The sequence below is a fragment of the Bos taurus genome, chromosome 16, assembly GCF_002263795.3.
Source record: "Bos taurus isolate L1 Dominette 01449 registration number 42190680 breed Hereford chromosome 16, ARS-UCD2.0, whole genome shotgun sequence".
NCBI lineage: Eukaryota > Metazoa > Chordata > Mammalia > Artiodactyla > Bovidae > Bos > Bos taurus.
The window spans coordinates 65907983-65923204 of record NC_037343.1 but is presented as its reverse complement, the minus strand read 5'-3'; the positions used below and the strand labels follow the sequence as shown (position 1 = coordinate 65923204).

General features: G+C 43.2%; 1 protein-coding gene across 2 annotated transcripts in view; it reads left to right on the top strand.

Annotated features, from left to right (window-relative positions):
* Positions 1 to 15222, top strand: part of NIBAN1 (niban apoptosis regulator 1) — a 183999-nt gene that overhangs the window by 88838 nt on the left and 79939 nt on the right. For both annotated transcript variants that reach the window (XM_024976464.2, NM_001191282.1), the window contains exons 4-5: positions 2582 to 2696; positions 6879 to 7046. In XM_024976464.2, coding sequence (XP_024832232.1) covers positions 2582 to 2696; positions 6879 to 7046 — 283 coding nt within the window. The remainder of the gene's footprint in view (positions 1 to 2581; positions 2697 to 6878; positions 7047 to 15222) is intronic.

Below are 15222 nucleotides of genomic sequence, written 5' to 3'. Positions count from 1 at the left end.
TGCTGAGTTTTCCATATTTGCTGACATACTGATTGCAGCACTTTAACAGCATCATCTTTTAGGATTTGAAATAGCTCAGCTGGAATTCCATCACCTCCACTAGCTTTGTTATTAGTAATGCTTCTTAAGGCCCACGTTACTTTACACTCCAGGATGTCTGGCTCTAGATGAGTGACCAGACCATCATGCTTATCCAGGTCATTAAGATTGTTATTGTGTAGTTCTTCTGTGTATTCCTGCCACTGCTTCTTAATATCTTCTGCTTCTGTTAGGTCCTTGCCATTTCTGTCCTTTATCGTGTCCATCCTTGCTTGAAATGCTCCCTTGATATCTCCAGTTTTTTTGACAAGATCTCTAGTCTTTCCCATTCTATTGTTTTCATCTATTTCTTTGCACTGTTCATGTAAGAAGGCCTTCTTATCTCTCCTTGTTATTCTCTGGAACTCTGCATTCAGTTGGGTATGTTTTTCCCTTTTCCCCTTGCCTTTCACTTCTCTTCTCTTCTCAGCTATTTGTAAGGCCTCCTCAGACAACTATTTTGTCTTCTGACATTTCTCTTTCTTTGGAATGGCTTTAGTCACTGCCTCCTGTACAATGTTATGAACCTCTCTTTATATTTCTTCAGGCACTCTGTCTGCCAGATTTAATCCCTTTGTCACCTCCACTGTATGATCGTAAAGGATTTAATTTAGGTCATACCTGAATGGTCAAGTGGTTTTCTCTAGTTTCTTCAATTTAACCCTAAATTTTGCAGCAAGGAGTTTATGACCTAAGCCACAGTTAGCTCCAGGTCTTTCTTTTGCTGACTGTATAGAGCTTCTCCATCTCCAGCTGCAAAGAATATAATCAGTCTGATTTTGGTATTGACCATCTGCTGATGTCCATGTGTAGAGTTGTCTCTTTTGTTGTTGGAAGAGGGTGTTTGCTGTGACCAGTGTGTTCTGTCAACAAAACTGTTAGCCTTTCTGCTTCATTTTGTACTCCAAGGCAACACTTGCCTGTTACTCCAGGTATCTCTTGACTTCCCTTTTTGCATCCCAATCCCCTATGATGAAAAGGAAATCTTTTTTGTTATTGACAAGGTTTGTAGGTCTTCATAGAATCATTTATCTTCTCCAGCATTAGTGGTTGGGCATAGACTTGGATTACTGTGTTGCTGAATGATTTGCCTTGGAAACGAACTGAGATCATTCTGTCATTTTTGAGATTGCACTGAAGTACTGCATTTTGGACTCTTGTTGACTACGATGGCTACTCCATTTCTTCTGAGGGATTCTTGCCCACAGTAGTAGATACACTGGTCATCTGAGTTAAATTCACCCATTCCAGTCCATTTTAGTTCAGTGATTCCTAATATATCAGTGTTCACTTTTGCTATCTCCTGCTTGACCATGTCCAATTTACCTTAATTCATGGACCTAACATTCCAGGTTCCTATGCAATATTGTTCTTTACGGCGTTGGATTTCACTTTCACTCTCAGATGTATCCAACACCGAGTGTCCTTTCTGCTTGGCCCAGCCACTTCATTCTTTCTGGAGTTATTTCTCCACTCTTCTCCAGTAGCATATTGGACACCTTCTGACCTGGGGCTTCATCTTCTGGTGTCATAGTTTTTTGCCTTTTCATACTGTTCATGGGGTTCTCATGGCAAGAATACTGGAGTGGTTTGCCATTCCCTTCTCCAGTGAACCACGTCTTGTTAGAGCTCTCCACTATGACCTGTCCATCTTGGGTGGCCTTGCATAGTATAGCTCTTAGCTTTATTGAGTTATGCAAGCTTCTTTTCCATGACAAGGCTGTGATCCATGAAATCAACTATACTTCAGTTTAAAAAAAAAAAAAGGGAAAAAAATTTTAAGATTTATAAAAAGGAAAAAAAGGGCTGGGATTGGTTGAATCCTGACCTAAAATGCCCAGGGCACAGGCCCAGCTTCAGGTGCAGTTGGACTCATGGCTCCAGTGATATCAGAACTCAGTTTATTCTTTCTTCCATCTGAAATCTTTGCCTTCATTCAGCCTAGCTTCCTTACCAGGCCCAAATCTCCATGGTCAGAAACCTTCAGACTTCTCCACAGTAACAAGATGGCAGCCCAGTGTCCTGTCCTCACCTCCTCTCAGAGCTGAGGCTTTTTGTCAGCCTCACTTGCTAAGTCCTGAAGCTCACTATGATTGGACTGAATCAGATCATGTGATCATTCCTGACCCAATTGCTGCATCCAGGATATAACCAGGGGAAAGTGTAAGAACCTTTCTTGCTGACCCTAACACTCACTCTGATTGGACATGCTGAGGTCATGTGCCCTTCCCTGTCCCAATCACTACACCCAGAACATAGCCAGTGAAAAGTTTAAGAGACTTTCTTTCTTTTTTGGTCCTAGAGCAAGTCCTGATGTTTACTATGACAGAAGCTTCTGGTACAAAATATAATTTTTGTATAAATGGCTCTTACTCAATGATATAGTATGGGATTTCTATCTCTGAGTGTATGGTGTCTGGATTTGTCTATTTCTAATATTCCTGATATTTCCCAAAAATCCAATGAGGAAAAAGTCCACTCATTTTTGCCTTTCCTTTCTTAGGCCTACCAGAAAGGAGCTCCCCCTAAAAGCCGAATTCTTCCAGCTGGTGGCAAGGTGCTAACCTCAGAAGATGAATACAATTTATTATCTGATCGGCATTTCCCAGACCCTATTGGTGAGTTACTGAGCATTCCTTCCCAAGACAAAATTCCTAAACATGTTCTATTTAGTTAGACCAGTGCTTCTCAAGGGTGAGGGTGGGGGGATTTCACTCTCCAGGGACATTTGGCTGTATCTGGAGATATTTTTGGTCATCACAACTTGGGAGGAAGTGCAATAGACATTTAATGAATAGAGGCCAGTAATTCTTGCTAAATATCCTGCAATGCACTGAACTGTCTTTGACATTGAAGAATTATCTGGCATTAAATATCAATAGGCCACAGTTGAGGAACCCTGGGCTAGACACACATTCTCCATAGGCAAATGGAAGATATAATTTCTCTAATTCAGGTAAACCTTGTACCACTTCTGTTACTTTAAATCATATTTGGTAGTACACAAGTCAGTCACTGTGTTCCTAGCATATAGAAAATGGACTGTTTGTCAGATGTCTTGAAGCTTTGGAATATATTGCAAGCTTTACACAGGACAGCAAAAATAAATATGTCGGGCCCCGTCTGTGAAATGTACAATCCCATCTTTCAGTAAAACCTGTCAGAAGACGTTATTTTTCTAATTTTAGGATGGTTTGCAATAAAATATCCTAAGTCAACAAAATATTTGTAGTAGGCATTAGGCATTAGGGTAACTCTTACGTACTGTGTAAAAAAAACCATTGCATTAATTAGCATATCTATAAATAATAGCTGAATACTGCTATAGAAAGAGCGCTGAACTGAGAATTTGAAGACTGGATTTTCATCTGGTTCTGTGATGCTTATCAAGCATTTTCCTTAGCCATTGCTGACCCTCTTTGAATTCTGTTTCTCCCGACTCTAGGGACTTGAAATTGAAAATCTAGAAGGTTATTACCAACTCTAACATACTTTCATTCTCATTCATTTCACTTTTTCCATGCCGAGAGTGTAAGGGATAATATACAGACCAAATAGAGCGTTTCCTAGAGATTCATGAGCTGTGGATAATGTAATAACTCCATCTGGCTTTGTGTAAATCAAAGCACACAATAATTACTTAGTTTCTTGAAGAGAGTCCTGGTTCTTATTAATAGGTGTAATCATTTCACTGGAATTTATGGGGGAAAATGTAAAATAATTTTATCAGTTGTTATTTCAGTGCAGAATGCTTAGTGTGGTGTTTTTTATAACACTATTACAGGATTAGTACATGAACCATAAACCTAGATTAACAAACTCTTACTAAGTCATTCAAGCTAAAACAACACTTTATGTGTACTATATGTATTATTATATTTTCTTTTAATGTCTACTTACATGTTATCTTGGCTCTGGAGCTGCTCCTAGAAATGGGGATACCAACATGTTGACTCTTCAGTTCAGTTCAGTTCAGTCGCTCAGTCGTGTCCGACTCTTTGCGACCCCATGAATCGCAGCACGCCAGGCCTCCCTGTCCGTCACCAACTCCACTCTTTAGAACCTCTTAAAAGAACTTTCCAATGAAATCAGTCAGAGCAGAGAATAGCATTAATTGATTTATTGTTGAGATCAAATCAGAAGGAATGAAAAGGAATAAAAAACAAGGCCTGGATGATTACTGCCGCTTGACCCTGAACTTCAGAATGGGTATTTCAGTGACTCTCTGTTTTATTATTTTTTTTTCTTTTTTTCTTTCTTTATTTTTTTTAACTTTCAGTGACTCTTTAAATTGTATGTTGTGGCCTTCTCAGTTTTAAAAATAGAATATTCTATAGGAGGTCATTTGTGATATCCTGGTAACTCAACTCAGAAAAAATGCAGACTGGAAAAAATGGTGTCTGGAAAATTATTGTAAGAGGTTAAGTAAGTTATAACTAGAGGACAATAGGAGTGAATTTCATGGGGCTTGCTAAAGCTTTGCAACGTAAAGGGTGAATGTTGCTTTGAATTGTTTGTACAATATTGTGACATCTTGGAAAGGGCAAGGGGTATTGTTTCACAAACGGTGATTGCTGTGTGATTCTAATTTTATTGAAAAGAACAGAGGCACCATAAAGACTGGAGGAATTAACTTCACTTGAGAAAAAGCACTAAAGGGTTTATCAATATTGGTCTTCTTACACAGTTGTTGGTGAAAACTTAGTGACGTTGGCAAACCAAACTGCAGTGGAGGCTGGAAATGTAGGCTGTAGTCTATAAAGACACTTGCTAAACTAAAAATCAGGGATGTTATTAGGAAGAGGAGAGGATAGAAATGTGTTACAGCCGGAGGTCTCTGCTACAGTATTCAATCATTTATTCATTTGTTGGCATTCGTATGCTGATTCATTCCTTGGTATTTTGCTTGGGACTGGTGAGCTCAAGATTGTGCTCCCAACATGTTCAGCTTTATTAAGTTCAGAAATGGAACTCCCATGTATGCCCCAGGAAATCTATTCTATATCTAAACCAACCTCAGCTTGCCAGAAGCAGGAGTCTGTTCTGCAGCTTTCCTCATGGTTATGATCCATTTCTTGGTATGCCCAGTGCTTTCAGTTGCCTCTTAGTAGGTCCCTCTCCCCTTGCTTCCCTTGAGATAGTGCCCATTATGTGGGCAGGGAGCCCGGAATTCATTTTTCCTTCTGCTTGTTTTCCACAACTCTAGAAACAAGCTGGGGCTCATTTAAATGAATGCAATATCATAGAAATGGAATGCATGGAGAGGAATAAAGTTTAGACAGGAGATCTGAGTAATTGTATGGCTCAACTTGAATTTCTTGGAATTGATTTTGCAGAAAGGGCTGAAAGTTCTATTGTTTAAGGCTTTAAAAATTTCCTAGGACCACATAACATATTTATTCATTTAACAAACTGTAGTGCAACATCTACTAGCTTTGTATGCTATGAGTTGAACATGCAGAGATATGTACGATGGAGCCTCCACCCTCAAGGAGTTCCAGGGCAGTGGTTCTGCTTCTGGGGAGAATTAATTGGAGGTGGTTGTTGTTTAGTCGCTCAGTCGTGTCCAACTCTAGCCTGCCAGGTTCCTCTGTCCATGGATTCTCCAGGCCAGAATACTGGAGTGGATTGCCATTTCCTTCTCCTGGGGATCTTCCCAACCCAGGGATCAAACCTGCGTCTCCTGCATTGGCAGGTAGATTCTTTACCTCTGAGCCACCAGAGAAGCCCTAATTGGAGGTGGGGGAGGTTTATCTCACTTTATGTCCCTCACTCTGAGTGTGGGAACCAGACACAACCACAGACCATTACATTTTGGGAGGACAAGGTAGGGAGCACCCTACTCTGTCTCTGGTGGCAGAGGGTGGTGCCAACAAAGGCATCCCAGAGGAGGTGGCTTTTGAACTGAGTTTCGAAGGATGAATGAGAGTTTTCTATGCAAAAATATGATAGAGGGAAAGGAGAAAAAAGAAGCATGAACTGCAGAAGCAACTTGCAAAGTCATAGGAAGGATGATGATACCTCCCTCGGGAGAGTAGAGAATGGGGCAGAAATCAGCGCAGAACAGGGCAAATACCAACACTTAAAGAGAGAGATGGAGAGAAGGGGCAGAGGAACCAATAAAAGTGAAAAGGGGCAGTGATGTTTAAAAAGCATGGAGAAGGTCACCCTCCTGGAAGTCAAGGGAAGAGAATGTTTTCAAAGGAAGGGGTAACAGATAATCCCTGATCAGGTTGTAAGGGTGGGTAATAAAGAAGAAGCCATAAGCTGGCAGTCAGGATGACATTAGTGACCCAGGCAGTTTGGTCTGGGAACTGGTGAAGAAGGAACAAGTTTAGGGTGAGAATAAGGGTTGATGGCATCAAAGCTGCAAATGCTGGTTTGGCAGTGATTGGGGGTGGGGGTGGGAAGAGAGTGGAGAGCAGAGAGCAGACCTGGTGAATCGGGAGCTGTAGGGTGAGTGTCCAACAGGTGGACACAGTGGCAGCAGAGGAAAGACTCTACTCTGACTGTAGCTCATTCCAGGTGAGGAAGCTGAGCTCGATTGTGTCTGATGGCCTCAGCCGTCCCTGTGGATCGGAGGTGAGGCCACCTGCTCAAGCGAGGCAGGTGAAGCTGGTGGCGGGATGTGAGGGGAGCCTGGACTCTCCTTTTCCCCGACCCTGTGAAGACATTTCATACCACCATTTCAGCCCATTGGTTACCTCACAGCCTGAAGTAAGCTCTCACAGCCTGAAATAGGAATTTTAAATAAGACATACATATTTTAAGATGTCTTGGTGTTTTCCATGTTTCTTCAGCATCCAATGAGAAGGAGAACATGCAGCCCTTTGTGGTCCTGCCCAAGGAATTCCCAGTGTACCTGTGGCAGCCCTTCCTCAGACACGGCTACTTCTGCTTCCAGGACGCCGCTGACCAGAAGAAGTTCAGCGCTCTCCTGAGTGACTGCATCAGACATCTAAATCATGGTACGGCACGGCTGCCTGCTGGTCCCAGCTGGGCTGCCTTTTCTCGGTTGGCCTGATCAGTCATCTATAGAATGATTTTTTGAAACAGCCATAGATGGTGTTGCCTTGGGGAAGGAGAGGGAAGCTGAGTGAAGTGTGGGTTTTGTACACAAAGAGCGCAGTCAATTTGCTAGCTGCTTAGTCTGGGCAGGGTATGCTGTGTGTGTGCGTGTAGATCCTCAGTCATGTCCGACTCTGTGCAACAGCAGGGACTCTAGCCCACCAGGTTCCTCTGTCCCTGGGATTCTCCAGGCAAGAACACTGCAGTGGGTTGCCATTTCCTCCTCCAGGGGATCTTCCTGACCCAGGAATCGAACCCTTGTTTCTTGTGTCTACTGCATTGGCAGGCAGGTTCTTTACCACTAGCGCCATCTGGGAAGCCCAGGGCAGCAGAGCCTCAGTGGAGCAGGATGTGGAGTAGGTGTCTGAGGGCCCGTGTAGGCAGAGCACCATATTCATGTATACGATTCTGAGTATAATGCCTCCTCCTCCTCCTCTTCCGTCCTGATTGGTTTTTTAATATTTACTTTAATTTTATTTATTTTTGGCTGTGTCTTCGTTACTGCACATGGGCTTTCTCTAGTTGTGGTGAGCAGGCTTCTCACTATGGTGGCTTCTCTTGATGCAGAGCACAGACTCTAGGCACATGGGCTTCAGTAGTTTTGGTGCTTGGACTTAGATACTCTGTGGCATGTGGCATCCTCCCAGACCAGGGATTCAACCAGTGTCCCCTGAATTGCAAGGTGGATCCTTAACCACTGGACCACCAGGGAGGCCCCTGTCCTGACTTTTAAAAAATCTCAATGACGTCAAGAATGAACCAGTTGTCCCTGAGAAAATCCTAGTCCTTATGACATTTCATTTTTCTCACTTTTATTTCTGAATTAGTTACTCAAAACTTCAGGGTACATAAGAATCACCTGGAAAACTTGCTGAACAGATTTTTTGGCTCCACCTACAGATGTTCACTGGGTCTGTGGTGGGGCCCTGATTTTGCATTTCTAACAAACTGCCAAGGGATGCTGATGCTGTTGGTTCACAGACCACACTTGGCGTGGCATTGCTGCAGACCGTGTTGCCTCTATATACTGATTTAACTGTTATGTCTATAATAACAAAGACTGCTCATTCTGGTATGTGGTATTTTTGAAAAGCTGATATGAATACTGGTTTTTCTGGACTCCACGAAGCCTTCTGTTACAGATAATTGAGCTGTTTGTCATTTGGCAGTTGGAAAGGTAACCAGTCAAATGTTATTGTGAGCTTACTCTGTGCCAGCCTCTCTAAAGGTATTAGGGACAGAGTAATGAACCATGCAAATTCCCTCTCTCTGGCATCTACATTCAGACAGGAAGGAGGGACACACACATGCACCAATTCAGAAGACAACTTGCTGGTTGTCAAAGGTATGTGTTACAGAGTAACTAGAAGCTGTTACACAGGGAAGAATGGAGAAGGCTGGTCAGAGGAGGCCCCTCTGGGCAGGTGACATTTGAGTTGAGTCACCTCATTCTTCTATGCCTTTATTTCCTAATAAAGCTAATTGCATTGTACACTTTGGAGAAGGAAATGGCTGCTGCTGCTCCTAAGTTGCTTCAGTCGTGTCTGACTCTGTGCGACCCCATAGATGGCAGCCCACCAGGCTCCCCCATCCATGGGATTCTCCAGGCAAGAACACTGGAGCGGGTTGCCGTTTCCTTCTCCAATGCATGAAAGTGAAAAGTGAAAGTGAAGTCGCTCAGTCATCGTGTCCGACTCTTAGCGACCCCATGGACTGCAGCCTACCAGACTCCTCCGCCCATGGGATTTTCCAGGCAAGAGTACTCACTCCAATATTCTTGCCTGGAGAATCCCATGGACCAAGGAGCCTGGTGGGCTACAGTCCGTGGGATCACAAAGAGTTAGACATGACTGAACAACTGAACACACACACGTATTGTACACTTACTTTAAAGTTCTGAGGTTTCCCTGAGAGTGTCAGTTCCACAGAGCAAAAGTTGCTAGTGATGCTTCTCAACCCGTGCTTGATTTTAGCTGGTGTAGTGATAGGAGGCTAATGGAAAAAGATAATGTCACTCTATTTTGCTATAGCAACTCTGAGTAACATTTGTCATAATACTGGCTCATAACTCATTAGGGACTTTATAGAAATGTTACCCTTATTGATATCTTGCCTTGTGGTTTTGATATTTTAGAGAGCAAAGAATTTCCCAGCACTGCCTGCACCGTCTGACTCATTTTTTCAATTCACCTGCCCCTCAGTGTGCAGGGCCATGGTCTAGTAGGAACATGCCATTGGCACTGAACACAAGAGCCATGAAGTTTCACTCAGCAGAGAATGTTCTCTATCCCGCCAGATGGGGCTGGCTTCATTCTCCCTTCATGTACATAATAGGAATTTCTCTGGGGAGTTTTTGGAAGCATTGTAAGCCTGCAGTTAGAGTCCATTTATGGAAGATATCAGTCGATTCAAAACCCCACTCTGCTCTCCAGTATGTTATCAAAGGCACTGAGATAATGAGGTCTAGTCACGTGGCCCTAGTTCTTCTGTGTCACATTCCTCTGTCCAGAAAGCTCACTGAGGTTTTCTGCAGACTTAGCGTGACTTGGCAGAACTTTCCCGTGGCTCCCGTCAGAACCAGAGACCATCAGAACATTGTAGAGAACTGTTCTTGATGGCCATGGGCCAATGAGCCCATGGATCTCTCCTTTCCTGCCTCTGTTTCTTTGTTTTTGACCACACAATGTACCACTCATCTTTACTGAGTCACTTTTTTGGGGTTTCAATCTCTCCCTGTTATTCATTGCAGAATCTTGAGTAAACCATTAAGAGATTTCACAAACTCCCAGTTAACCATTATTTTTTTCCATAATTACCTGAAGAGTTTAGAAATAGGTGTCAAATGAATGCTGTAGTAGGACCAGAAACCCTGAGGGGGCTGCGGAGAGCCTGCTGACCTCCATCCCCAGGCAACCGGGCTCTGGGCTGTATGCTTGTATTGTTGTTGATGGGCTCTCAGGCCAGCATGTGCCACCGCTGAGAACTAGGTCTGAGATATCCTAGCATCTGATGCTGAGCTGCTATTGATCCATCCATTCACAGGTCCTTAGGGATCTTTTTTTCCCTAGTTTTATTGAGATATAATTGACATATAGCATTGTTATTAGTTTCAGGTGTACAACGTAATGATTTAATATATGATCATTGTAAAATGATCAGCACAAGTTTAGTTAACACCTGTCACCTCAAGAAGTTAGCAGAATTTTTTTCTTATAAGATCTTTTAAGATCTCTTCTCTTAGCCACTGTGTAATATACAATACAGTATTGTTAATGATAGTCACCATGTTGTACAGTACATCCCCTGATTTTATTTTATAGCTGGAAGTTCATACATTTGACCCCCTTCATTCATCCTACCCCCATCTCCTCTGGCAACAACCAATCTGTTCTCTGCTTCTATGAGTTCAGTTTGTTTTTTTACGATTCCACATGTAAGTGAGATCGTACAGTATTTGTTTCTTTCTGTCTGACTTATTTTACTTAGCATAACGCCCTCAAGAGATCTTTCAGGGAAGATCATCTCATTACCTTCGTGGTAAGTTCCACCCAGGATTTCTGTCACTTGACGGAGCGGGGAGGTGTCCCGGGATACCTCCCTCTGTGCTCAAATTCCCACCACACAGCCCAGGCCACTTACCCTGGGAGTTCTGGGTTCAAACTGGGCTAGATACCCATGTCCATTCCTTCTGAATCTGGAACCACTTCTCTTCCTCCTTATGGAGGGGGTTTGTCCCTATTTAACCCTGACAAAGGGCCTGATTACACCCTGCTCTTGGACAATAAGGCTATATTCCAGGGCAAGTAAGGACAAGTAGAGAGCTCTCTGCTCCTCTTTCCTTCAAGAGATGGCGCTTCCTTTGTGTGCCTCAAAGATTATTTGCATTCCTAAGGAGCACAGAGATGTGTGTGTGTGTGTGTGGTTGTTGTTATTTCTTTAAATTTTTATGTATTTAAATAGTTACATATTTCTTTCTTTATTTTGGCTGCATCGGGTCTTAGTTGCAGCACGCCGGCTTCTCTCTAGATGTAGACTGCAGGCTTAGTTGTCCCACAGCATGTGGGATATTAGTTCTCAGTGCAGGGATTGAACCTGCATCCCCTGCATTGAAAAGCAGATTCTTAACATCTGGATCACCAGGGAAGCCTCTGTTGTTTTTATTTTTGACACTCTTTCATTTAGCATGCCCCTCCAACACGCTGGACTAAATATGAAGCCTATTGTGGAAGGGGGTAAGGGGAGGAGAAATTTCCCCTATAGTTCTTTTGGCTGGCAGTTAAAATAACACAAGATAGATTAACAGTAGAAAACCAAATTTATAACCTGTGGATGGGGAATTCGCTTAAGTATGAAGAATTTCAAAGATGGCAAGATATGGTGAGATTAAAGTGCTGCACTCAATATGTCAGCAAATTTGGAAAACTCAGCAGTGGCCACAGGACTGGAAAAGGTCAGTTTTCATTCCAATCCCAAAGAAAGGCAATGCCAAGAATGCTCAAACTACCGCACAGTTGCACTCATCTCACACGCTAGTAAAGTAATGCTCAAAATTCTCCAAGCCAGGCTTCAGCAATACGTGAACCGTGAACTTCCAGATATTCAAGCTGGTGTTAGAAAAGGCAGAAGAATCAGAGATCAAATTGTCAACATCTGCTAGATCATTGAAATAGCAAGAGAGTTCCAGAAGAACATCTGTTTCTGCTTTATTGACTATGCCAAAGCCTTTGACTGTGTGGATCACAATAAACTGTGGAAAACTCTGAAAGAGATGGGAATACCAGACCACCTGACCTGCCTCTTGAGAAACCTATATGCAGGTCAGGAAGCAACAGTTAGAACTAAACATGGAACAACAGACTGGTTCCAAATAGGAAAAGGAGTACGTCAAGGCTGTATATTGTCACCCTGCTTATTTAACTTCTTTACAGAGTACATCATGAGAAATGCTGGGCTGGAAGAAGCACGAGCTGGAATCAAGATTGCCGGGAGAAATATCAATAACCTCAGATATGCAGATGACACCACCCTTATGGCAGAAAGTGACGAACTAAAGAGCCTCTTGATGAAAGTGAAAGAAGAGAATGAAAAAGTTGGCTTAAAGCTCAACATTCAGAAAACTAAAATCATGGCATCCAGTCCCATCACTTGATGGCAAATAGATGGGGAAACAGTGGAAATAGTGGCTGACTTTATTTTTGGGGGCTCCAAAATCACTGCAGATGGTGACTGCAGCCATGAAATTAAAAGACACTTACTTCTTGGAAGGAAAGCTATGACCAACCTAGACAGCCTATTCAAAAGCAGAGACATTACTTTGCCAACAAAGGTCTGTCTAGTCAGGCTATGGTTTTTCCAGTGGTCATGTATGGATATGAGAGTTGGACTATAAAGAAAGCTTAGCACCGAAGAATTGATGCTTTTGAACTGTGGTGTTGGAGAAGACTCTTGAGAGTCCCTTGGACTGCAAGGAGATCCAACCAGTCTATCCTAAAGGAGATCAGTCCCGGGTGTTCATTGGAAGGACTGATGTTGAAGCTGAAACTCCAATACTTTGGCCGCCTGATGTGGAGAGCTGACTCATTTGAAAAGACCCTGATAGTGGGAAAGATTGAGGGCAGGAGGAGAAGGGGATGACAGAAGATGAGATGGTTGGATGGCATCACCGACTCAATGGACATGGGTTTGGGTGGACTCTGGGAGTTGGTGATGAACAGATAGGTCTGGCATGCTGCAGTTCATGGGGTGCAGAGAGTCGGACATGACTGAGCGACTGAGCTGAACTGATACATATTCTGGACTATGGAGAAGGAAGTGGGGGATCTGAGGCTTCAAAGGGAAGTAAGGTAATTCAGGGTTCTACATTCATAGGAAGACAGAAGCATTAGTGTTTGGTGAACACATGTTTGCTGGGCCATCCAAAGACAGTGAGACACATCCATCAACAGAGGAATGGATAAAGAGGATGTGGTACATATATATACAATAGAATATCATGCAGCCATCTAAAAGAATGAAATAATACCATTTGCAGCAACATGGACTAGAGATCGTCATACTGAGTAAGTCAGAGAAGCAGAAACGTGGTATGACATCCCTTATATGCAGAATCTAAAAGGACAGATGGACTTATTTATAAAACAGAAACAAACAGACTCAGAGAGAACGAACTTATGGTTGCCAGGGGCAAGGAAGGGGAGAAGGACAGTTAGAGAGCTTGAGATGGACGTGTACACACACTGCTGTACTCAAAATGGATAGCCACAAAGACCTACTGTACAGCACAAGGAACTGCTCAGTGTTGTGTGGCAGCCTGGATGGGAGGGGAGTTTGGGGGAGACTGGATACGTGGATATGTATGGCTGAGTCTTTTTGCTGTCCACCTAAAACTATCACAACAGTGTTAATCAGCTGTACTCCAATACAAAATAAAAAGTTAAAAACGACCGTGGGACACAGAGAGGACTTTGATTAAAGGCTTTGCTAGGTTCTTCTCTGTCTACCACACCTAATACTTTCCTGTACTTATCTATGGTGATATCTTCTTTCTAGGACAGTCCTCCTACCTTAACTCTTTTAGTCAGCAAAGGGGAAGTTAAGAGGCTCTTCCTGAGTCTTTTGGGGCTTTGATTGTTTTCAGCTCAAAATAATCCTCATACTCGAGTGGCACAATTTGAGGTGCCACTACATAATCCGTCCCATTACATGACACGTGCCTAGAGCAGTTGCTGTCCTCTGTCCTTTTGGAATCTTACTGCAGTGCCTTTTCCCGGGTGGGAGAAGTCTAGGGTTCTAAATGTCCACTGCTACAAAAATGGGTCTTACATAAAGCCAAAATGTTCTAAGACAGTCCTGTTGTCCAAAATCCTATTCACAATTGTAGTTTGCAAAATATGATCCTTGTAATTACAGAGTTGTTATCGTTCAGTCACTTAGTCGTGTCTGACTCTTTGCGATCCCATGGACTGCAGCACACCAGTCTTCCCTGTCCTTCACCATCTTCCAGAGCTTGCTCAAACTCATGTCCATTGAGTTGGTGATGCCATCCAACCATCTCATCCTCTATCATTCCCTTCTCCTTCTGCCTTCTATCTTTCTCAGCATCAGGGTCTTTTCCAGTAACACAGCTCTTCGCATCAAGTAGGCCAAAGTATTGGAGCTTTAGCTTCAGCATCAGTCCTTCCGATGAATATTCAGGGTTGATTTCCTTTAGGATTGACTGGTTTGATCTCCTTGCTGTCCAAGGAACTCTCAAGAGTCTTCTCCAACACCATTGCAAAATATGGTGCTTGTAGTTACAGAGATGTAGTTAAAACTATTTGCATATATAAAGGGCTGTACACATGCAATGTGAAATAATGATGTGAGTCTGTCCTTCCAGCTCAGGAAAATCATTCCTTGGCATAAGAATTTTCAGGAAGGGGGAAAAGTGTTCCTGGCAGGAGGAATAGGATTTGTTGGGACTGGAAGAGAGTCAAAGCATAGACTATTAGAGGAACTAAAAGAATTTCATGTGGCTGATGCTCAGAGAGGAGAGAGATGCCAAGTGAGAATGGAGAGATGGAGTCAGACTATAAAGGGCTGTGTGAAGCATATTAAGGGATTTGCACTTTATTCGAGCACCAATTGGAAACCATTGAAGGGTTCCAAGCACAGAAGCAGGTCAGTCATATTTTCATGCTAGAAAGGTCACACACACTGGCTGCTGTGTGGGCAGCAGATGGAGGGTAGCCACTGGGATGCCAGGAGGCCACTTAGGCAGCTTTGGTAGGCAATAGATAGTGGTAGCTTGCACCAATGAGGTGACGGTGGAGGTGGCAAGAGGTGGCTGAATAAGAGAGATATCCAGAAGTAGAATCAACAGAACTTAAGGATAGATCATGTGCAGAGTGAGGCGATGAGAGAACCCAAGGAAGAGCTCCAGGTTTCTGCCTTTCTCTGAGATGGGCACCTTGTATGAAAGAGGAGCAGGCTTTAGTGACTTTCCTGGTCAGCCAATGGCTAAGACTCCACGCTCCCAGTGCAGGGGGTCTGGGTTCAATGCCTGGTTAGGCGATCAGATCCCACATGCCCCGATTG